General features: G+C 36.6%; 1 protein-coding gene across 1 annotated transcript in view; it reads right to left on the bottom strand.

Moving 5' to 3' along the window:
* Positions 1-2475: 2475 nt before the first annotated feature.
* The window catches only part of AKAP6 (A-kinase anchoring protein 6), a 222023-nt gene continuing 199748 nt past the window's right edge, over positions 2476-24750 (bottom strand). Inside the window, exons 13-15 of the mRNA XM_008495899.2 lie at positions 8928-11994; positions 8523-8817; positions 2476-3423 (exon numbers count right to left, since the gene is read on the bottom strand). Of these exons, the coding sequence (XP_008494121.2) occupies positions 8564-8817; positions 8928-11994 (3321 nt within the window). The 3' untranslated portion in view covers positions 2476-3423; positions 8523-8563. The remainder of the gene's footprint in view (positions 3424-8522; positions 8818-8927; positions 11995-24750) is intronic.

The following is a 24750-nucleotide window of genomic DNA, read 5'->3' as shown; positions in this document are numbered from 1 at the left end:
TATTCCTGATGTCTTTAAGCTAAAAAGAAAACAAGCAGCCCTTTCACCAGACACATTTTAGTCAGAATATTTTGCTTTGACCAACACAAGAATTGGATTAAAGTTCTATATGACTCAGGAGGCTCTATCACCCATGGGTCCTGTCACCAAGAAGGAGGGTTGAGATTCCATCTAACTGACAGTGACTTTTCAGGTGGGATTACTGTGAAACACAGGCACAGTTTCAGTATCTGTGCAGAGGCCTTGTTCCTTAAAAACTCTTTGACTTACCTTGGTAAACCGGCAAACTATTAAGTGAAAAAGACTGGGGACATGTTTTACAAAGGTACCTATATATAAACCACTGTGATTAAAAAACACCTTTTAAATCAGAGTCCCAGTCTTGTGTTTTCCCACCAGTGCAGTGAGCATTCCCTTAGAGCTGAAGAGCTCTGGCTCTCTGTGGAAGGAATTTGAAGCAGGCAGGAAAGGGAGATCCACGCGTCAGGGACGTTGCTGTCAAGTGGTCACCTCACACACTGCAGATGTTCCAGCATGAGCCAGGCAGTGTGTGGAATGAAAAGCAGCCTATGGAACTTGAGGTGGGGATAAATGCTGCAGAAAGCTTGCTGCATGCTTCTCCACCACAAGAGAATTTTACAAGCAGAGAACAGGACCTGTACAGGGTACAACAACGTTAATTTTACACTATACTAATATATTTCTTTGCTCTTCTTGCAAGTTCTAGGCTCAATTTGGCCGTAAGTGTATGAATTACACTAAAAGATGAGCAAATGCTGTAGAGTGCATGTACGTATCAAAGATTCCTTTTCCTTTACAAATAATTTTTATTGACAACAAATTCCAATATATTCTTAGAAGAGAAACAGAAATGGATAAAACTTTGAACTATGCCAAAAAAAGGAATAGTTGATAGTGATGGTTCTTGCATCACAGTCATAAAAATGATTATCTCATGAGACCAAATAATATAGATCTGGAAATAACAGTTAAATTAAAATGTTCAGTATCCCTCACAGAAATTTGAGTGGTGGCCATATAATATTCCAGATATTGTATGATGAATATGTGGTTTATTGATTTGACAAGTCCTACTGCTTTCCCCTAAGAAAGAAGTGAATTTGTGGCAAATGGCCTAATAGAAAGGTACAAATAATTGATGGAGTACTGCACAGTCTGTTGGGTGGGTTGACAGATCTGGAAAGCCTCTTGACTTATTAGCTTTCCTGTCACCATAGTGTAAGGTATGACTATAGTCAAAGTAAGTTTAGAAAAACACAATATAAATCAGAAAGTGCTAGAGGAAAAAAAGAATTATTCCAAACTCAATTCCCGTGTCAAGATAATTTTAAAAATAATGCTTGAAATAATTCATACATTAACATCATTGCCACTTTAACTATTATACAGAATTTAGGAGTTATATTCCAAATTCCATTATATACAATTAAACAAATATTTTAAATATATTAAACTGAACTCTAGCTATATAGTTATAGATTAACTCAATAGATTTGTGCAATACAAGATATACAAGAGCAGAAAACTTTAGAGATTCAAAAGACTCTTAAAAAATTGCCTGTTAATATTTACATTTTTCTTTAAGGTAATATTGTTTCTGCTGCCCTAAACACATCATAGCCTACCCAAGACTACACAGGGGAAATTTGAGATAAATAATTTGCTTCTTGCAACAATAGGAAGCTGTTATTAACTTGGAAAACATGAGGGGTTTTTAAAAATACCTTTTCCTTAAGTGTTAGATGAATATATCAGCTGGTTCCTCTAAGCTATTAGCTAAGCTTGTAAAACTGATAGACTTTTTTTAAAGGAAGAAATATCTTGAAGCTTTTGTAAAAACATTTATATCTTTGGAAAAATAATTATAAAATGTGGTATGGGAGAGCATTCTCTGCCTTTTAACTTTCCTGACATTTCTTCCCAATAATATTTTTAGGAGATAAATGCCATGTCAGCAGCAGAGATAGGTTATAAAGCTCTCTGGCTTGTTTTGGCCACCCAGCATAGTTTTAGCACAAGGTAAAAACATTCGAGGCGTACAGTCCCAGTCACTGAAAAGTCACAATTGTAAAAAGTGTATTTATAGAAATAAATATAAAACTTATTCAATATAATTATGTAAATGAATGAAATTTTAAGCATCAGACAACACACTATTAATGATAACGAAATACTTGCCATAGAAGTGTGCTTGATCATTGTCACTTTGGCAGCTGGCAGTATACTAGTTTAAACTACTAAGTATTTGTGTCTCCCTGTATGCCCAAAAGACCTGCAAAATCTTAAATGAAAAGGTTCTTTACCTCTGAGCCAGGTAGTCCAAATCTTCACCGATTGTGGAATCCCGTATCTCCGGGGAATAATTGCAAGCAAAACCATCATACTTTGATACAGCATTCTGTTCTTGTAGTGCAGGTAAAACAGATCACCAGTTCTGATTTTTTTTTTCCCCAAGAAACTATGTTTATTATGCTGATTCTAATTACCATGCAATCTAATGGTTTTAAGGCTTATATTTTCCACACCACTGGACATCACAAACATGAAAGCATTTTATACTGTCATTATACATCAATGTTTGCACTTGGTTATACATATATACAGAAATTATTCACACAACTTAACCTTGCTATTTCCTCCTTTCAGACTAACATAATTTTACTGTGAAAGCAGCTTTTTAATAAATGGTATAAGAAATACAGCAAGGCACACATTTTTTAAAAACTTTTTTTTCTCATTACCACCTCAAGAAGCATAAAAAACAGAAATGTTGTACTTAATTTGGTAGAATGTCAACAGTTTCTAATATACAACACCATGTAGTTGTTTCTTGAAGTGCTGCATAGATTAAATTTTAAAATTAAATAAATAAAATGCCATTTATTTTGATTGCTTAATTTTTAGATGTATTGAATCAGTTGGGCTAATGATTTCTTTTTGCTGCAATCCAACAAAATTGTCACTTTAAAAGTAAACCAGTTGCAATAAACGTATGCATAATACACATAAATATTAAATTTGATACATAAAATAGGAGAGTACTGACAGGTACAGTTCTCAAAAGATGAACCAGACTGATTGTGACTCCTGTGGAACTTCAAAACTTTAAAGAACAGAACCATTGATAAGTAATACAGAAGCATCTAATTTAGGGAAGGGAAGTCATTAGAGGTAGCTTGGGAAAGGAATCCCTAGGAAAGCAAATAGCCTTGCTACAATACAAAATGATCACTGAAATAGGACTAGCATATGCAGCCTGATCACAAAGCCAACATGGACAAATCACATTTGGAAAGAAAATTTATCTTGGGAGTCAGTGTAATGAAAGGCAGTGATACAATGGAATTGGAGGTCATCCCAGGGTTTACAGGATGAACCTGCACCTGAATTGCAGCCAAGTTTCTAAAAGGAAACAAAAAAGTAATAGAAGGTTACAGAAAATGAAGTTTTATTTGCAAAACAGAGCTCTTCCAGAACAACCACAGATAGTCATTAAATGATCACATGCCAGAAGCATACAGTAGGCAAACAATGACTTTTAACAGCCTGAGGTACAAGTTAGTGTAAAAAATTGTATTGATGTAGAAAACTCATTGATTTTTGCAGAGATTTAATTTTTAAAGAAACAAAGGAAGTTATCAAATCTGACCTTTTCCCTGGATCCTGTCCTCATCCTTACCTGAAAACTTACCTTCAGCGCACTCAAAAGTGCACTGATCAATGAAAACTCAAAAGATGAGCAACAAAAAGATCTACCCATCACCTATTTTAATATTTATGTAAACACACAGTGTGAGATTTCAATGGGGAAGAGGAAGGGACTGTCACAGAAGTAATCTATGAATAGAACTGTCAGTGTCATCACTGTATTTTTAAATTGTAAATGGCTGTTTTGACACCTCTGGTACCAGGAATAAGTTAAATTTTCATACTATAGAATTATCCAGCTCAGAGTTTAGGGTTAAACTATTCACTAAAGAGCACTGGTTTTTGATGAGGATTATGAAGAAATAACTGTCAGAATACAGCTCAAAGATTAGTGCAAAGTACATCTCATAGGCATTTCCTAGGAGGCACTCACTCCAGACACGCATTATATGCCTTCCAAATTAAGCAGGAATATCTGGATCTATCCAGTTACCTTCCCCTTTGATCTTATTTGCTGTAACTGACCCACCTCCATTTTTAGAGGAAATATATAGTTACGAGAAAATACTGAAAAGCTCAACAGTTTGGTTAGAAATTGATGAAGAACTGATCAGAATAAAGGGGAAGATTGTATCAAAAGGTTTTTAAAACCCTGGCATGAGTTTCATATACGTATAGTAAGAAAAGTCTCTCTGATGGATTATGTCAGGGTTTTCAAAAGTTGTGTAATTTACAGATAATGCAAGATTATCTGCCTATTCTATTCAAATTTTGCAAAGTCAGCTAATGTAAGGAGTCTGACTAAAAAGTCAGACTGTTTTAAACCCTATAAAGAAACATTATAGTATATAACTCCTTATAAAAATTTCTAGGAAAAAAAGTAAGCAAAGACTTTGATTGTTGTTGTAGTTCTAGTCTCTGGCATTAAATTGTTACATATTAACTACTGTGTAAACTTGTGTAGGATTTTATTCCTGTAACAAATATTTAACTAACAGTCCTTTGCATTTATGTATCGTCTTTAATCTGTGGATCCCAAAACACTTTTCAGCAAATTAATCATTCTTCACAGGTTCCGTTAGGCATTATTCTCATTATTTTGTTGCTGAAGAAACTGAGGCAAAGAAGGACAAAGTCATAAAAAAAATTGTATTGCTGAGCAGGAAATAACAGTCTGAGTACCAGACCTGGGTTTTTTCCTGGCTATAGTAAGTGGCAGAATATTCTGGCTGGCATTGCAGCCCCGACAGATAAAACCAATTTCATTTTCTTAAGCCTAAGTAAACTATTTTTTCCTTAAATTAGAGGTAAAACTTAAGGTTAAATTACAAATTCTGTGTAAAAGGAAGGAAATAGCTTTTGTGACTTACTTGCATGAAATAACAGATTACGTACAGTAATTAAGTCAAACTTACCCTCTAGGAAAGACTTTGGACTCATCACACAAACCTCCTTAATGTATTGATCTCTATGCATATTGAATATGGGACAATAAATTCCCATCCCATTGGTGAGTCACGAGTCACAGTGACAGCAGAAGGTTGTGTGATCTCACACACAGGAAAATAGTTCTTTCAAGCTGTTCCCTACTTGAGAAATATCATTGGCATAGCTTTATGAGCACCTCTGCTGAAGAGGTCCATGCTGGTTCATACTACTACTTGTCAGTGCTGGCAAGAGATATTTTTAAGCCTGCTTAAAGACTTGATATTATTTTCCCATAATGGTGATTTTTGTTGTAGCACACTGCTAAAAAACAGGAATGCAACATGTGGCAAAACTATTTTCTCAACTATTACTTTATTCTCCTGTACGGCCAAAGTAAAACACTAAGAGACTATGAAATTAAACTAGGTTTAAAACTACACCTTTTCCAGCTTTGAATTCTCAGTATGCTTTTAAGGTATACACATACTATAGATTATTTTTCTCTTAAGTATTGCAGCTACACATGGAATTACACATTTAAATGAGCTTCCAGCACAGGTGCTACAAGAAAAATAATGGTGTTTGCCATTTATCTTTCAAATTAAATAATGTGTTTTTAAATAGTAACTTTTTTCATAATACACTTATGGGAACAACATTTATCTGTCACATTTTAAAAGATGTATTAGTAATAAATGTAAATTACCTTTGGAAAATCAGTAATTAGCCTCATCAAAAAATAAACAATCTGCCACCAAAAAGATAATCTTTAGCATAGTTAAGTATAATAACTGTTATTTGAATAAGTTAACAAATTAGGATAGATTGCTCCTGTAATTCATTCCCCATAGCATGAGAGATGAAGTTAAAGCACCAAGCTTGTGAGTGGGGGAAGGGAGCTCAGACTTTAGTGAAACCAAATCAAGCAGCTCATATTTTCATTTTTTCTGATGTGCTACAGATAAACTATATGCATCCCAGGGCTCTACTACCAGGAATAATACAGTGCACAATTTCCATGGAAGCAATGGTACACATATCAGTTCAGAACCAGTGTATTTTCCTAAATGTAAAAAGTGGTATAAATATAGAAAGTGGACTTGGTTACCTTAACAATATTTGTCAACCACTCGGTAAAAATTAAAACTATAACATAACCACTATTAAGTTGTTACATACAGAGTTTTCATTACATTTTGTTCCTTTGTGGGGCATTTATTAGTATCTCCATCCCCTATGTTCAATATTAGTTCTTTTGCCTTTTTAAGTGGATATTCTCATATTCTAATCTTCTGAAAAACACATCTGGTTACCAGGTAAGAAACTGAAGTTTTGAAGAGTAAGGGGAAGTTTATACAGTATTTTGAGATCCTCAGAGGGAAAGTATTCAGGAGTTGAAAAAACATGTTATTATCTTTAGGGAAAGAATAAGAACAAGAATAAAATCATGCTTATTATAGTAAGTATTCTGCCTCAAATTAATATAAAAATTAGTGGAAAAAAAAGACAACCAGTAATTTAGAAAAAAACCTTATGTTTACATAATAGTCACTTATCAACCTACACTTCTTCAATCAACTCTGTTTCCAAATAAAGGCTTCCATATGCACATAATCTTTTTTATGTAATTCCAGAATATATACTCATATCTGTAGGTTCTGAAATTCTCTAGCTTTTTAGATGTGCCCAAGTATTAACCTAACTGGCAACCAGCACGTTATGAAAGCCCATTTTGAAGTCATTAAAGAAACGTCCTCTCTGCTGTGATGGTTCCAAGATAATGCATTATTCAAATAGATACATGTCAAAGAGACAGTGGCAAGCTGTAAACTATTGCTGTCATAACCTAAAAACTTCGCTAGACATATCCATACATACGTGGATGTGTGAATGTTGAGTAAATTGCCATTATGTGCAAAAGGAAAGCCCAAAGCACAGTAACATAATGCAGCAAAATCAGGAAATGCAGGTGTTAGGCATATAATAGAAGCTAAGCAATCTAGTTTGTATAAATAGGCCCAGATCCTCTGCTACAGCTAGGTAGTTTGCAACAGGAGAGTACAAGTGGTTTTCATGGGCAGTGATGAGTAACAGCCTATTCTCCTACCAGCATCATGGAATCATAGAATAACTGAGGCTGGAAGGAACTTTGAATGTCATCTGGTCCAACCTCCTGCTCAGTGGAAGGCTATTTTTAAGGTAGATCAGATTATTCAGAGCCACATCCATTTGAAAATCTCCAAGGATAGAGATTCCAGAACTTCCCGGAGAAACCTGGTCCCGTGCTTCGCCATGTGTTCTATTAGAAATTCCCTTGCTACAGCTTCCTGAAAGCAGCAGCATTTGGAATTGGGGTGGCATTTGGAGTTGCTATGCTGGCTCTGGTCTACTAGAGGAGTGTTTCCAAAGACTAACAGCATTCTCATACACCTACACTGGTTGTTAGGTCCCCAAACTAGTGAGACTCAACACAGCAGTGCTGTACACTAGGATGTGATCCAGAAGTTACTTTTTTGTAGATCTTCTTTCGATGTTAAATGTAGAGTTATTTTTAGATATTTACATGAGGCCAAAAACTCCAGGTCTGAACAACTTTCAAACTTTGGAAGAGATCAGAGCCACTTTTTCATCTTAGGTTCCACCATCTTACTGGGTTTCAGAATGCTTAGCACAAAATAGAACCGAGGCTTCTGGAGCTGCTGGGTGGCAACCAGTATCCACCTGCTCTGGTTTTTAGGTCCTTATTCTACATTACTCTCACATTATAGTCTTTGATTAAGTTGCAAGGATTTCTTATTTTGGAAATCTCAACTTTTGGCATACCATTACGTTGTAATAATTGTATCTTAAATAATGGTTTGCTGAATTTAGATCATGGCAAACTGACATCAAGAGAGCACTTATTATCTCTCTATTTAGTCTCCGTTCTGCTTAGCCATTCGTCATGGCTTATTTGGAACTATTGTAGAACTCCAACCCACTAGTCCCTCAAAATTCTTGTAAAACCAGAAGTTCAACTTCCTCAAGTGCTATTGAACACTTCATATGGCCAGATGACTGTGGAGAAAGGGATCAATGAGTAGAGTTTCTGGTTCCACAGCACAGTTGAGGAGGAAAGAGAAGGCTGATAGAGAAATACTACTTTTGAAGAATTTCCAAGGTCTGCAAGATAGCAACTTTGTTCCAGAAGAGAGCAGCTCCAGTTAATGCCAAGCCAAAGGACAAGAAGCAGTTAGTATTCACTGCATTTGTTGACCAGTGGCATATAAATTGGAATTATAGTGTAATCAAAAAGATGATGTAGCATTATCATCAAACAGAAGCCCTGGATGGTGAGTCATGTCCTTTCATTGTACAGAAATGTAAAAAAGAAAAGAAAAAAAGAAAAATAAAAAAAAAGAATGTGCAACTTGTAGAGTACATACCTGTTTTTAAGATAATGTATGTGCATGGAGAGGGTTACATTCTATCTGTGCATATTTAAATGTCTTTCCTTATGAAGATTCAGGAGATTTTCTTCACAAGTAAGAGTTTTATTGTTCTGATGTAAAACATCATGGTTTTGTGGATGGCCAGGCTTTAACTGAAGTTCTAAACCTGAAGCCTCTTCAGAAGCAGCAACACATCCTTTGGGCTCTTCAGTTCCAGGAGATTCTCCTGTACTACTCTTTTCAGTGCTGATCTCTGGAGGATTTTTTTCCAAACCTTCAGTTTTCCGATCTGAAATCAGCAAACCATCAGGAACATTTTTTAATTTGTTTGATGAACTTTGTTAGGATTGGGGATCTTTATATCATGGTCATTGTCACATAAGAAAGATAAATGCCTACCTTCAGATGAAATGTTATCCTCTTCTAATGACTCTAGAGTCACTTCATTGAGCGACTCTGGAGATATTTCAGCAGTAATGTTAGAAACAGGTTGCTGCTGGTCAGCTCGCACTTCAGGAGCACCATTAGAAATAGATTGATGCTGCTCAACCCGTTCTTCCTCAGGACAGGCTTCAAAAAAACATTCAATATTTTCTCTCTCATCTGTGAAGTCCAGTGGCACAGGAGTGCTGCTCTTTTCTTCGATGTATTTGATTACCTCCCCACAGTCACTATCATGAGAAGAAAGTGAAAGATAAGAATAGAAGTCTCCTTTTCTTAGATGGATGGGTCTGTGAGAGTGCTCTAACACTTTTTCCTTGATCTGTGCTAATGAAGCTGGAGAAGATGACTCACATTCAGGTTGTGACTTACTTTTCAAAGCTGTTGATGCCATGTCTATTATCTCCCTCACAAAATTGTGTACAGAGCCATCTTCCACATTTCTTTTATCAAAAGCAGCAGACTCACAGTTGCAGCACGAATCAGGACCATTGGCTGAGGAGTCGCATCCTACTTCGTTGGATTTCAAGGCTGTGCAGCAGTCAGCTGATTTCTCAGTAATGCTTGTAATATGCTGTTGACCATGAGGTAAGGATGTTTGTAAAGCTGCATTTTGTATGCCCACAGAATTAATTTCTGAGGAAGCATCAACACAAGGCTTTTTAGCAGGAGAGGAAGCAACAGAGTGATGATCAGGCTGAAGATGACTTTGACATTCTTTTGGAGGGTTTCTGGATTCATCTGATGACAGAGCAGTCTCCTTGCCATCCATATGTGAATCGTCTGAACTGTCTGTAAATGCTTCACAGACACAACATTCGTTTTCAGCTTCTCCAATATCCAGTGATGCATGAGTTTTGGTTGTTTCTGATGTTCTCATAAGACCTTCCTTTTCACAGCCAAGAGTATTTTCAACATTGCCATTCTCCATATCATCCACAAGCTGGTCCTTCACAACCTGAGAGATATCTTTCATCAGCCGACTCTTTGTCCCTTTTTCACAATCACATGGTACATTCCTACTATTGCCATTATTTTCTGATATTTTCTGTACTGAACCATTCAATAGTGTTTCAATATTCAGTGTATCTTTGGCTTTTGATGTCTCATTACTAACTTCTTTACCGCGGTGAATTTCATCACTGAGGTTGCTTTTTCTCTTCTCCCTTGTCAAAGAAAATTTTGGTCTAATCCAGGTTTGGAGTTCATTTTTTATATAATCAAGTCCTGAAATTAAGTTGCATTCTTCATAAATATCCTCATCAGTTGCTATACTGGAGTCATCATCTTCATCTTTGATACCTAGCTCTTCCTCGGTCAAGGTAAGGGTGGAACTTGAAAGCAAATCACTGTCATCTTCATCATCAGTACAAGCAGAAGTGCAGGAGACATTAACAATCATGCTGACATTGACATCGCTCTCATCAGCCACAGATCTATTAAGATGTTTTCTAAATGATGCATTTGAATCTGGTATTTTATTTCTGTGCAGTACAATGTCTTCAGAGCAAAGAGAAAGATCCTCACTACTGCTGAGTTCAGTGAGAGAAGCTGCTGAGTCTTCATTGACTGAGGATGCAATTTCTACAGACAGCTGACCAGTAATAGACATTTTTTGAGAGCTACTTTGCAGTGTTATATCAGAGATGCTGCGCTTTATCTTTTGATCTAAAGGACTCTGGATATTCTCCAAGCGATTTAAAAGATCCAGTGTCCTTTTGCTGAGCTCTCCAACAGAATCACTGCTTGCACTTATGTCTTCTGAGCCATGATGACTAAAAAGATCTTCATTGCTTTTGTAGGAAGTCAGCCAGCTCTCCAATGAGGTGCTTCGCTGAAGACCATCTCCACTTTTAAAAATACCTGAGCTGAACAAATCACCTACCACAGAGAGAGATTCCAATGAAGAACTACGAGACAAAGCTGAAGCCTGTCTTGCATTCTCTGTAACAGTTATTTTTCTTACAGTTTCTGCAGATTTACAGGAATTGGGATCTGATTCTCCTGGGATAATTGCCTGAACATTGTCACGAATGAACCCATCTGGTTGTGACTCTCCAGGCTTATATTCAGATTTATCAGGTATTTTATCAAAACAAAAGCCATGAAGCAAACTGCACTCTGTATGTGTTTTTTCAGTTTGTGCTTGTTTCATTATCACTGGTAGTTTGAATTTGGAGCCTTGAAGATACGAGTAATCATAAAATGTAAGCACATCATGTTTTCCTTGCAATTCTTCTAGACAAACCGAGTTACACTTGGTAATGCTGTCCGAATCCTCATCATTTTCACTTCCACAGCATGCAGAAGGTGCCAACTGGAAATCATCTGAGAGACTAGCCTGATCTTCTTCATCTTGCTTTATTTTTTGTTTTATTACATCAACTATATCATCCACTTGAGATTCAGCATGCCCAATTTCAGGATTACTGTGAGTGCTTTCGATATCATTGAGCAAAAAAATTTCCGAGTTATTTGTATTTTCTGTATCACATTCACTCACTATCCCACTCTCACTCTCAGAATGCCTGCTTATGTTTCCACTCTGATACATGTAGTTATATGGTTTTGTCATTGTACTACCCCCTATTAAGTCTGGCAGGGATTTGGTAGATGAAAATGACGAGTCTTTACTGAGACATTTGTTTAAAATGTTAGACTGTGTTACACTGGAGAGTTTGGATGTTTGTTTCAAAAAATTAATATGTTTTTTTTCTGATAATTCAATATTATGAAGACTATAGACCTGATAGATGTGAGGGTTTGGAGGGGAAGTAATGCTGGGACAATAAAGAGGACTTCCATGATTGCTGACGCTATCATCTTCATTCACATTGTTATCAGCACATTCTCTTGAAGCAGGCTTCTGGCTTAGGTCCTGGTTCTTGAGTTCCTGATCAGGATCACTTAAGTCTTCATGAATACTGATCAGCTTATTACTTATGTCAGTTTCATCCCATTCCAGTGCATCTTCACTTGGACCATTTAGGTCCATCAAACTGGGATCAATAGCATTCAGAGGCTCCTGCAAAAAAGAAATCAAAGGTCAAAAATATTTGCAGCTGCACTTTATATATGCTACCACTATAATAATGTAAGTAGATTAATAAAGTGCAGTTTTGAAACAACAATCACTAATAAGCTTTTAGTTTTGTTACAATTTTTGTACCCTTACCATTATCAATTACAATGAAACCTATTACACTTTGCATGATTTTGTAGTGTTAGGGTTGGGGTTTTTTTATGATTTGCCATAAAAAATAGAAATTTTCTTTTTCTTTAATATTGAGTAATTATGGTTAGTCATCTTATATGTAACAAGATTTAGCTGTTCTGCAGAGTCACATGGGAGAGAGGTACTGTATTAGTAAAAACTATGCTATTAGCACTTTATCATGTTGCATGTATTAGAATCTCCCTTAGCCTGCTTAAATTTTAAAGAGTTAAGGATTTTTGAAACATTTGTAACAAACTTCTGTGTTGTCAGCCATAAAACAAAGAGATCTAATGCACTGACAATCACAAGACTTGATGAATTTTTGTTAGCATTTCTATTTAGCCTTTACTTGATAATAAAGGCACTACTAATGACCAAAAAGTAAGACTAATGAATGTTGATATCTTCAGTTGTAAGAACAATCAATCAGTCTAATCAAATGCTACATGAATTTCAAATATTGTCTCTGCTGACACTTTTCCCTTTTAAAGGGCTAATAAATAATTGAGCTAAAATAGTAGTATCAGGATTTTTTCCTTCTAGAAACATTTTGTGGAAAGAACTAATTCCTTGACAACTTTGCTCACTAAAATGTGATGTTTAAAATGGCCAGCAGTGCCAACTTACCTTAAACACTGTCAAAATACAATAAAAGTGATGTCCAATTTTAGGGCTGGTTCTCTGAGAAGGAATTATTTTCCCTTTATTTTTCTATTTATGGAGAGGCATCCACTTTAGGGAAGCCTGCTTATACAAAAGATCTTGTAATGGAACTGTTAGCTACTGTACAGTTGTTCAGTTTATGTCTTCTTAGCAGCTGAGAGATGATCACTGTATCCAGAAAAACAAGCACTTTTTCCAACAAGCCTTTCAGCTATGATCTCTCTCTCTCTTGAGCTTTCTTGAAGCAAGTTTTGTTATTCAGATACAGCACTGATCACATGCCAAACAGCACGACAAACTTACAAACTTACTGAAATACAAGGAGATAAAATGAGGCTGCAGTCCAATGAAGTGCAGTTGCACACAACTTTGTTACTGACTTAGATTCATCAAGACTTGGCCAGGATTATTTGTGCAGGGGAAGGCACATATCTGTGACTTTGAGTCTCAGCTGGGAACTCTGTCTATTAAGTAGGAACTAAAGCAGCTTATCCTTTTTGTGAGAAATCATGAGATGCTCTTCAACACTCAGTAGTTTGGGCACTGATTTTGGGCATGGGACACTGGCAGGCTGACTGTAAAAGACATGAATCAGGTTCCCATTAGCTCAGGAGAATCCCTACCTAGACACTATTCTCAAAAGAAGCCTGCTTCTCCTGTTTCTTTGTGCATAAAACAATTAAATATTAATTGGGTTATAGAGGCATGAAGAGAATTTTTTCCTGCTGTGCAGTGTTCATCACATTTGACTGGAAAGGGGCACAGGTAGGTCCAAGTCCCTGCTTCAGTGTCTACTTAATTATGGATACAAGTGGCACCATTCAGCAGGGTGATACGATTGCTAATATGTTTGATAAACCCAGACATTCTCCTTGTAAGATAAATCTGCATCCTCATGCTTCCTTAGGCCTAGTTGTAAGGTGGATGCTTGAGTACTGCAGCTGTGTTAAGATATCACACATAACCATGGGCAGTACAGGTACTAAGGAATTTTTTCCTCCTGACAGGTTAGGAAGCTTTTGGGATTTGAAAATCTGTCATGTTTCATGTTCAAGGCTGGAGTCTCTTTGTGGATCTACCTACCCCAAACCTTTTGTGGAATTAATTCATTAGAATTAGTCCTTTTTTTTTTTTTTTCTTTTCCTTTTCCTGTCAGACATTGGCTAATTCTGTACATTGTAGAGTTCAGAAATCCATATTTGTATTTGCCTGTTTAGCATGTTTTCCTAACGACTCCAGATTGGTACTAAATCAGACCCAGTTTCCCACCTTCAGCTGACCCTTAACCAACTTGTAAGTAAAAACTGGTGCAAGACAGTAACAATTAAATTAAGTTAGCTTGAAAACCTGTTAGGTCAAAAAAGAAATAATCTACAATAACTTATTTTCTTTGTGGCATGTTTTACAGCACTGTTGTATTTAGCATTAGGAAGCCATTTCTGTGAAAAGCTTCCTAAACTGCACATTTTTACTGTTTTAAGCTTCTGCCAGCTGCAAAAAGAAATTCCCAAAGGCAGGAAATCAACAGCAGGTTCCAAGGATTTTATGTTCCATACAATCTGATTTTGTTTCTCAAAAACAAAACATTTGGTCCTTATTGGTCAAGAAGATAACCTTCCCCCTGTAAATCAGCACTTGGCTGCCTTGTTTGTTCTGCAAGTCAGATGGACTAAAACAATAAAACATGTAGAGTTCTGACCTCAGCCCATTCATCTTCACTGAGTGCTCCTTACTTCAAAGCCTATTTTTTATTCTTCTACTGCATGTGCCTTTCTGAAGCTTGGTTATATACTCAGAAATTGTGCTGGCAGAGCTATGATGGTAAGGGATTTGATTTCTTTTCCTTCTGATTGTCACAGCTATACTTCCAAAGGCTCTTATGTAGGTACAGTCATTTTACCAGCATAGCTTTCTCTGCCCAAGGAACTGACTGAATTGATATTAGTGAATTATTACTTTTCTTGTAAGCATCATCTTCCTTGATGTACAAATCTAGTGGTTATTGGCTACATCCCAAGTACAGACCAAGTCTTAACTTGGAAACAAACCACTCAGTTTAAATCACAAATGTTTTTATTTGGCATTTTTAGCAGGAGTACATATTTCCCTTTCTTTTTTACAACATTTAGGAAGCGTCTCAGACAAGAAAAAGGCTTCAGGCACTGAGGCAGTTGCTGGTGAGAGCAGCACCGTACAAACTCTTGAATGAAGTGCTGGAGTAAAGTCTGGAAGGTGGTGTCACTCCAGCCTGTGTTTGTACTGACAGTAGTAGCAAGGCAAAACCCAGTAATCTCTGAAGACTGCTTTTATCATGTTAGATGTCTCCTTATTAGTCTACTCAGTGCACTGGTAGGGTGCTGGAGCATTAGAATTATCCTGCTAATAATAGATTATTAGGTTTGACTAACAGAACATTTAAAAGTCCCTAAACTGATCCTCTACTTGGTGTTACACATAGGATGGGAGGTACAACACCACAAGTGTCAGAGCTAAACTCTGATTGCTCACTTTACTGGGAAAAAATACTGCTGTTTCTTCTCCTGTCTCTTGTTTTTTATTCCAAAGAACTATATAGTATTTCACAATTTATCTTTTACACAAAGCAGAAAAATCTTCTACTACCATTTCCAGTTGTGTGTGTACCATGTTTTTAATCCAATTTCACTTAATGATGAATGTGGCTTTCCTACCAACTTTGCACTTACACGTGTCAAAGCATGTTCTACCTAGCCTAGTACAAGGTACCTCTCCTTCAACCACAAATACCCAACAAGAAAGGGTCTGTCACAGACGCTCATACTGATCTCTGCATGTAAGAAAGACTACAATTAAAGACAAGCTTTGAGTGTGCTACAGAGCTTCAGATTTCAAGGGGGTGAGCCCTGTGCTCTCCCTCTTAAGTCCTGACCCTGCTGAAGCCTGTGACAAAGCATGCTGCAAAGATACCATCCTGTCTGGCAAAAATACTTTGGATACCAGTTGATGTAACTGATTGCACTAAGTTTCTTGGAATTCAGAAACTTTTTTTTCAGGTGTGCAAGAGTGCATGTGTATAAATACATGTGTATAAATACGTGTGTATAAATACAGTAAAAGAAAGTAGGTTTTGCCGAGCAAGTAAAAAAATGCAACAACAAAAATATGCATAGTATTAGGCATATCCCTATTTAAAAAATATTACCACTAGATAAACATCACTTAGGAAACATTTACTGTTGCATAGAAAGTTTCTAATATCATTAAGACAAGACTCAATTAAATTCCAAGAGTGAAAGTTGAATTCATTCTCGGCTATTTGAAAGTGCTGCTTTAAGGAGTTTGGCTATTCCTAATCTTAACCCTGAGTTGCTTTGCTCAGGATAGTATTCCCATTGCAGTTGGAATTAAACCAAATAAAGACATTTCCTCAAATCATGTTCTTTAATAAAAAGTCTTTAAAATGCTTTTTTTTCCCCCATTTGTTTCCTTTACTAAAACACAAACAGGTTTGGGGTTTGTTAATTTGTTTTGGGGTTTTTTTTCCCATCAAATTTTATTAAACAATGATTCTCTGTTTCAGCTTCATTTGCATGTGGTACTCCAGTACAGATACTTTGTGTTGGTGAAACAAGACTGTAATGTAACCCCTACGTACCATTATATTTTTTTAAAGGAATTAACATGAAAAAAAGAGCTTTTACAATAATAAATACAGACTCTGTTCCTCCCTTCCCTGAAGCATATCCTTCAGTTACTGTGGACAAATTATCCAAAATTCACTGCACTTAGGGGCAAGGGGAAAAAGAAAGAAAAAAAAAGAAAACCATCCCCCATCTCCAGGAATGTGTTCACATTCAAGGGAGACAAACATCATTTTGTCTTTTAAGAAATGCAAGCATGCCAAGTACTTCTGAGGGAAATGGTCATGTGTACAGTATCCACTTCACCTCTGCTTCACTTAAATTCATTTTTTAAATGGGGGTCTCTATAGGATACCCAACAAGCAAACTGTCCCCATTTCCCACCACTAAGGTTTCAATATGCATAAGATTCCATGTGCATAATACTGAAGGCACCTGCACATTACAGTATGGTCTCAAATGTTTTATCACAGATCATTAGAGAAACTGATCATGAATACACATATTTGTTATAATTGCAGTTAAAAGTAGATTCAAAACTATAATTCATACTTTCTCTTGCTTCATTTTACAATTATTATTGCTTCCCTCTATGAAATAATCTGCCTAATCCTGTGCATACAGAGCTTTTCTGTAGTCTTTAGGGATGCTTAAAAAGACTTTCAGAATCCTACATGGGTGGTTTTATGTACAGATTCCTGTACCACAGGAAGGACACTGACTTCACCTCTGTTCTCTGCCATCACAGACGTCACCTGCAAGGATCACAGTTCAGGCTAAGTCACACAAGAACAACTGAGGTTCTGACATTACTCAGGCACCTGTCTTGATGATTTCTGAAGTTCTCATAAAGCTCAGAAACAGAAGTCCAGAGGATAGGACTGTCATATCTGTATTTTAAAACTGATAGTTCTATTTACCACGTTAGTGGTTTTGTGGGCACATCTTCAAAGCAACAGATGAAATAATTGCAGAGATATTTTAAGAAGGTGCCCAGCTGAAACTATTGGTCCCTATTAGTAGTAGGAGAATTTTTAAAAAGTCAGAGAAATTGGCCAGTCTCTAACCATTCTGCTGCTATTTAAATGTCTCTTGATGGTGTCAGGTAACACTCAGGGGTCAGTTGTGCCTACACATGAGCCCTCTGAGGGTCTTCTAACTTTCTCGGTAAGATGCCCACAGTGCCAGGTGGCCTAAAGGAAGATTAAACCAGTCCAGCCCCTCCATCACACCCCAGTCAGTGCAGACAAGGCAGACTGGAACAGAAGGTGAGCTACATCAGCAGAAGGCTTGCAGGAATGTATTCCTATTACAGGCCAAGGTAAAAGCAAGGACTCAACATGTTTAGTCCCTGCACTGTGCCCAGAATATCACTGATAACACTCTACCCATTATTTGTTTTCCAGGCTCTGTGGAAACGTTGGTCTCCTTCCTTCTGCCACCATATCTTGATATGACTTTCTAACATCTCTGGATGTCATTTGCTGAAGAAGCCCTTTAAATGTTACTAGAGAGTGTAAGAACATCAGTAACATTTTTTTATAGAATCATATTGTCATCCAAGTAAGTTTACAATCCCAGACCTATATTGCATATGTGTATTTAGGCTTTTTCTTTTTCTTGCTTTTGAGAAAACCTGGATACATGGCATATTTTACTGGCTGTTGTTTTTTTCTGCTTTGTAGTTTTTTTTCCTTCCGTCAAGAGATTACATGACAGGATTTTTTGCCCTTGAATGTCGTTTCAGTCTCACCTTTACTTCAGAGGAATATATGATGATTTTCTTTGTGCAAGAATCCAACACAAATCCTTTATGAAACTCAGGAAAACATTTCTAGCTTTACTGAGACCAAAATGGTTGTCATACACACCTAGTTCAGAAAAGAACAAATCTTGGCACTCTACCTCAGATACAAGCCCATGCAAGTTTATGGGAGTTCGTCCATGCCAAGTCTCAGAGTTTGATCCAATCAAAGTTCATTCCATATAATTAAAAAACAAACAAACAAACAACAACAAAAAAACCACAACAAAAAGCCCCACCAGGGCCAGAAAAACTGTGGAACTGATGATGCTGAAACTATTTTCAGTGGTCCACCTGTATTGATGGTAAGTCAGTTACATGCTGCATTCAGATGCACGTGAATGAAGTTGTAGTGGCAAAGCTACAGTGGCATAACAAAATCACTATTTTTTTGCCTCTGTACTAGTTAAGAGGTCTGCATACTGGTTAATAATATTTTCAATGTAATAGCATTTACACTGGAACTGGTACTCCTTTAACTCTTAGTTAAACCAGTGGAACTCAGAGGACATTGAATTGACTCAGCAGACACAAGAGCCACCTCCAACCTAAACCAGATGAGGAACAAGGATGGTGAAGGGTCTGGAAGGGATGACTTATGAAGAGCAGCTGGGGTCACTTGGATTGTTCACTTTGGATAAAAAGAGGCTGAGAGGTGACCTCAAAGCCAGTATGTGGCTTCCTCAAAAGGGGAAGAAATGGGACTGTCACTGATTTCCTCACTCTTGTGACCAAAGACAGGACAAAAAGAGAAGTTGGTAGGAAGCTGAATCAGGGCAGGTTTAGGTTAGATATCAGGATAAGGTTCTTCACCCAGAGGGTAGTTGAGCAGTGGAACAAGCTCCCCAGAGAAGTGATCACAGCAACAATCCTGCCTGAGTTCAAGAAGTGTTTGGATGATGCTCTCAGGCAGGATTGGTGTGATCCTGAGGGTGCCTTACACAGGGACAGGAGTTGGACTTGATGATCCTGATAGGTCTCTTCCAACTTGGCAGATTCTATGATTCTATAAATCCAACAGGCACATCAGAATACCTGGAATCACAGAGTTTTTAAGAGCTTTGTTTCAGCAGAAATAATTGTTTGTGAGAAACACTAAAGTGGGAGATTCACCATAGAAACAGACGGATATAAAGTACAAAAGGATAAGACATAAGCCCTTGGGAGCTTAACCTTATGAGAAACCTAGAAAGAAAGTTTTCACTGAGAGCTGGGGGAGAGAGGCTTGAATTTCTAAATAAAAATTCTTCCCATATACTTGGAGACTTTATCTATTATTTATGAATCACAGCACTGTATGAAGAATACCTGGCTTTATCATCAGTTTCTCCTCATGAGAGGCTACCAAATTTACCTTAATTCATGTTATCGAATAGAATAGATTCTTTAGTCCCCCTATTCAAATTTTCAACACAAATTCTTTGTAATCTCAGTTCAGGCATTTCCTGAAGTCATCAATTCACCATCTGTATATTTGGGATATTGACCAGAGGGAAGTCAATAAGCAAGTACTGTGAAGACACAGGCTAGAAGGATGCTGCACAAGTACTTTCACACTCTGCCTACCAGTGAATTCCAAGCATGAAGTTAAAGACCACTGTTGTCAAAATGTGGCAGATAAATCAAAATCACTATGGCAAGCATCTTGAGCCTACAATACAGCTGCTGCTTGCCAGTACACAGCCTATATATAAGAAGAGTTTCTTTTCAAATGTTGCAAAATAGAAACACTGGCCTTATCTCCAAATGTGAGAAGTCCCTAGAAAGAGATCTTTCCCTAAGATCATTCCACAAAAATCTTCCAAATTTTTTTCTCCTTTGCATCACGTAAGTGATGATGTTTATAGTTTTCTTCTGTATATAACAGATGCCAACACAGCCCTGGAGCTGTTTGCTAAGATTGGAATTTTCTTTCTAATCTAATATGTTGAACAAATCCTGTGCAATGTCTCAAGTACCACTGCTACATGCACATTTTGGGTTAGTCACTTGAGAAATTATTTAATATAAGCATACTTTGTAGAAAATCAACTAGAAGAAAAGTAATGGATAACTATATCTTGGTGTGGTGAGAGGCTTGTTTTTGCCTGACTTAGTTAGGCAGGTTACAAAATTTCATTGGGGAGTACCTCATTATCAAAAAACCACTGTTGACATTGGTAAACTTATTTCTGTTACAGGAGAGTTTATTTTAAATATTACACAGTTTAAACTTGGGCTCAAATTGGAACATAAACCAACGATTTAAGTCTATCCACAACTGCTATTTTCAGTGCTGGTGATGCAGAAGAAGTCCAGCATGTACTAAGTTTTCAAAGGGGTATAATAACTGAGGGGCACAGGACTATTAGTATTAACATTATTAGTACAAATGTTGTTAATACACAACTTTAAAGTACAAAGCTCAAAGTCTTTCATGTGACTGTGCAGCAGCTTGGGTTTGTGCAGAGACCGAATGTTTGACATGCACCTTTTGTGCAATGTTGAGAGATTTTTGGAACAGTTTATAGTATTTGGTTTCACACTGAGGCAATATTCCTACTCCATTTTAAAAATAAAGAAGGAATTTTAAAATAAAGCATCTTTCTGTATTGTTCAGTAAACCTACTGGATGAACTGTGACTCCATAAAGTTTAGGAACTCATTTATTATGTTGCTAGATCAGACACTGCATTTATTCACACAGTGCATCTCTCAAACCTAGCTTTCATTAGAGCTGTGGGGAGGCCCAGTCTTTCTCTCTTCACTGGAGAAGGTGAAGCTCAAGAAGATAATTAACCATGAAACAATGAGGAGGCTTGCTGGGTAAGCACTAGTGTGAAAACAGTTACTCCTCACAAAAGAGGGGAAATTAGCTGGCTGGATAAAAAAGGAAGTGTCAGACTGGAAGACTGAAAGGACTGCCAGCATAAGTAGATAGCTCTATGCATCATTAATGCAATTTTTTTAACACTTAAACTTCACCGCTTTCTAAATTTAAATACATTTAAATGCTATGTGTTAGGGGAGATTAATATGCCATTTTAAAGCAATTTCTCTTAAACTTTCCATTTTCACGTTTCACCAGCATTAGTCACCCTTCCCACGGATCAGGAAAAATCCCTGCCTCTTAGTATTGTATTCTTGTTTACAAAGGCAATGTAAACAGAGCGTTCTAAAAAGATTCGGTTCACTCATTGTATTTTACAAGCACATTATTTTACATTAATACAGATATTTTTATGAACAGAAAGTTTGTTTTGATTTTACTGTTTCACAGAGTAAAGACTTATGATGTGTGTTTCCTTTCAAAACTTCCTTCTAGTTGAACAGTGTTCCCTGAAGCAGCCACATTTTTGGCAGAAATTCAGTTATATGCTATGCCAAAAGAAATAGAATAAACAAACACTGCCTAATGCAGCTGGCTAGGTAATTTACATATTACTGCACAGCAAACATGAAGACCTGAATATGGATTAGAGCTACAACGATGACACAAATGTCTTATATGTAAGAAGAAATGAAATTCTGATCATCATTGCTAATGACTTACATTTTATTATTTCATGTATATTATAATACCTCTGGCACATACATGAATGTACCTAATTCAGTATTAAGTAGTTGTATTGTATTTTTTGTATATTTCACAGAAAAATATTCCAGAAATATCTTGAGAAACTGTAAAGTGGGTACATTTTTCAAAGCTTTCTTCTGTTGAAAGCAGACTATCTAAATGACCACATTCCAGTCTTTGGAAATTGTAAAAAACCCACAAATATCCTCTAAGCATTCCTTAAAACTTCTTTGCTATACATAATAAAGTATAAACAGGCCTTCAAATCTGCAAGTTTATGTGCTTTCAAAAAGCATCTGTCATTCTGGGTGAGATGAACAGTCTATTCAGCTGAGTCCATCTCCTGCAGTGGCCAGTAGGGAATGCTTAAGGAGAAGTTAAAAAATCCACATACACATAGAATGGTGTAGAAGCTGCCATCCCAAATTTGAGAAGACAGTCTGTGGGGACTTCCAGAGATGGAATTTAATAGGCATTAATTGATGTCTCCTCCATTAATTTGTCTTATTACTTCTTGAATTCATTTGTATTTTTGTTATCCACAACATCCTGTAGGAACAAGTTTCACTTTTTTTATGCACTGCATGCAAATAGTATTCCCTTTTGATTGTTCTAAATCTCCCACCTAATAATTTCACTGGGTGACTTTTACTTTGTGTGTTAAGAAAAATCCTAATTCCACCTTATTTATTTTCACGCATTTTAAAAATAATTTTTTATTGTATTCCTCTCTGCTTACAACTGATGCAGCTCCTAGAACATCCTATAACATTGAACAATACAACACTGATTATGCATATACTTAACTGATCCTGCAAATAAATTTCCATAATGGCTGGAGGATTGGGACCCTACCATCTAAAGTGGAAGACCCTTGTAAGAGGGAAATAACTGCTGTACAAGCTGTTGTAAAGTAAGATTTCCTCCTTTCCTCCTTTCTAGAAATTTTGTTTGAGAACTCTTGAAACAAAATACCAGAAAATTAGATTCAATTACACTCATATACTGCTCCTTGAAGAACTGAGGTCACTAGAGATGCAGTGCAACAAGTCATTAAATGTCAATTTAAAAATCCCAAGTTTGTGACTTTTGCATTTCTCTTAACTGTAAATTTTAAAAAAATGCTGATTGGGGGATATGAGGTATCTGAATAAAATAATTACTTTGTCTTGTACTCTGAATGCAGCGCACTACAATGAGAGTTGCTATCTGCACTTTCAAATATCTGGCCCTATACTGAAGTGCCTAAATAGGAAGTGAGTTCCCCTGAAACATCTGTCCTTGTAAATAAAAACCTAGCCATTTTTTCTCTTTCTTTTTTAATGAGATATTTTTGACATTTAAATGATGTTTGACATTTCTTTCAATGACTGCATGCACTGAAAACATCACATTTCCAATTTCAGAATATCACATATTTTCCTACTAAAACTGATTATTCCTGAAAATTCACTTGAAGATTTTATGCATTTTACAGTTCTAATAAATGTTTCAGGAGCTGTGGAAACTGCTTTACTCACAGTGTTCCAACCTTTATTTAATCTGTAGCACAGAGAAAGAAGATTAATAGATTGACACATGGTTGCTAGAACACACTCTGAAGACCTAAACCTGCTACTGTGATGTTTACTTTTCCCATTATAAAGCTCACAATTCTAGATTTCAGAGGATTTAATTCTGTTGTCCACAGTTTCTAATAATTTTCCAATTATTCTTGAATATTTGTTTTAAAGAATTTTGGTAGGCTGTTTCACTAATATTGTAGTTGTCTGAAAATGGAATGAAATTAGGAATGTAAGACATACCACCAGTGAGGGTCAGATGCTGTTACCCATAAGAGATAGGACAGTGTTTTTATGACCACATGTTGAACTGGGAGATGTATGATAAACTGGCACTTTTGAAGGTCCCATTGCATACTAAATCTCTTGCAGGTTTGTAAACACCAACTGCTCTAAAAAAATTCTGATCAGTAGAGAAGTATTTCCAACTTTCTACCAGCCACAGAATCGCCTCACCCAACTCCATAGCAGCACCAGTCTGAAACAAAGCAGACTGATGGCTGAGTGACAGAAGGCTTTTTGGGCTGCATCAATGAGCACAGAAGCTTTCTATAAGCCCAAAAGAAAAGATTTCCAGCTTCTTACTGAGTACCACAGCACTACTAACCAGTCTTGAAAGTTCTTGAGATAGAATACTTTACAGTGTAAAACATCTTTAAACATCTTTAAAATATGTCAGTGTTCCCTCTCTCTGAATTTACATAGCAGAACTGCATTAAACAGAAAAGAAATACAAAATAAATTGAAAGAAGTAATATTTTTAAATATAAGTCTATAGAGATACAGATAGAATAACAGAATCATTTTGGTTGGAAAAGACCTTTAAGATCATCAAGTCCAACTGTTAATCTAGGCCTGCCAAGTCCACCACTAAGCCATGTCCCCTAAGAATACATCTACACATCTTTTGAATGCCTCCAGGGATGGTGAATCAACCACTTCCCTGGGCAGTCTGTTCCAGTGCTTGACAACCTTTTTGGTGAATATTTCCTAATCTGCAATCTAAACTTCTCCTGGCACAACTTGAGGCCATTTCCTCTTGTCCTATCACTTCACTTGCTACTTGGTAGACCAACACCCATCTTGCTACAACCCCCTTTCTGGTAGTTGTAGAAAGTGATAAGGCCTCCCTTCAACCTCCTTTTCTCCAGGGTAAACAACCACAGTTCCTTCAGCTGCTCCTCATAAGACTTGTCTCATAAGGAAACCCAGTCTTTTAAAAGAGCAGGTAAATTTCAAATATGGCACAGAAACGTGTGCTTTGTCAAGAAAAAAAAATCAGAGCAGGCTTGGAGTAATTAAGTATTGCAGGAATTGATTTACTCTTTAAAATAATTCTACTGTTAATGCAATTTCATT

Source organism: Calypte anna, chromosome 5A (assembly GCF_003957555.1).
Source record: "Calypte anna isolate BGI_N300 chromosome 5A, bCalAnn1_v1.p, whole genome shotgun sequence".
In the NCBI taxonomy this organism is placed as follows: Eukaryota; Metazoa; Chordata; class Aves; order Apodiformes; family Trochilidae; genus Calypte; species Calypte anna.
Note: the sequence above shows the minus strand (reverse complement) of the source record. Positions and strands in the feature narration are given on the sequence as shown.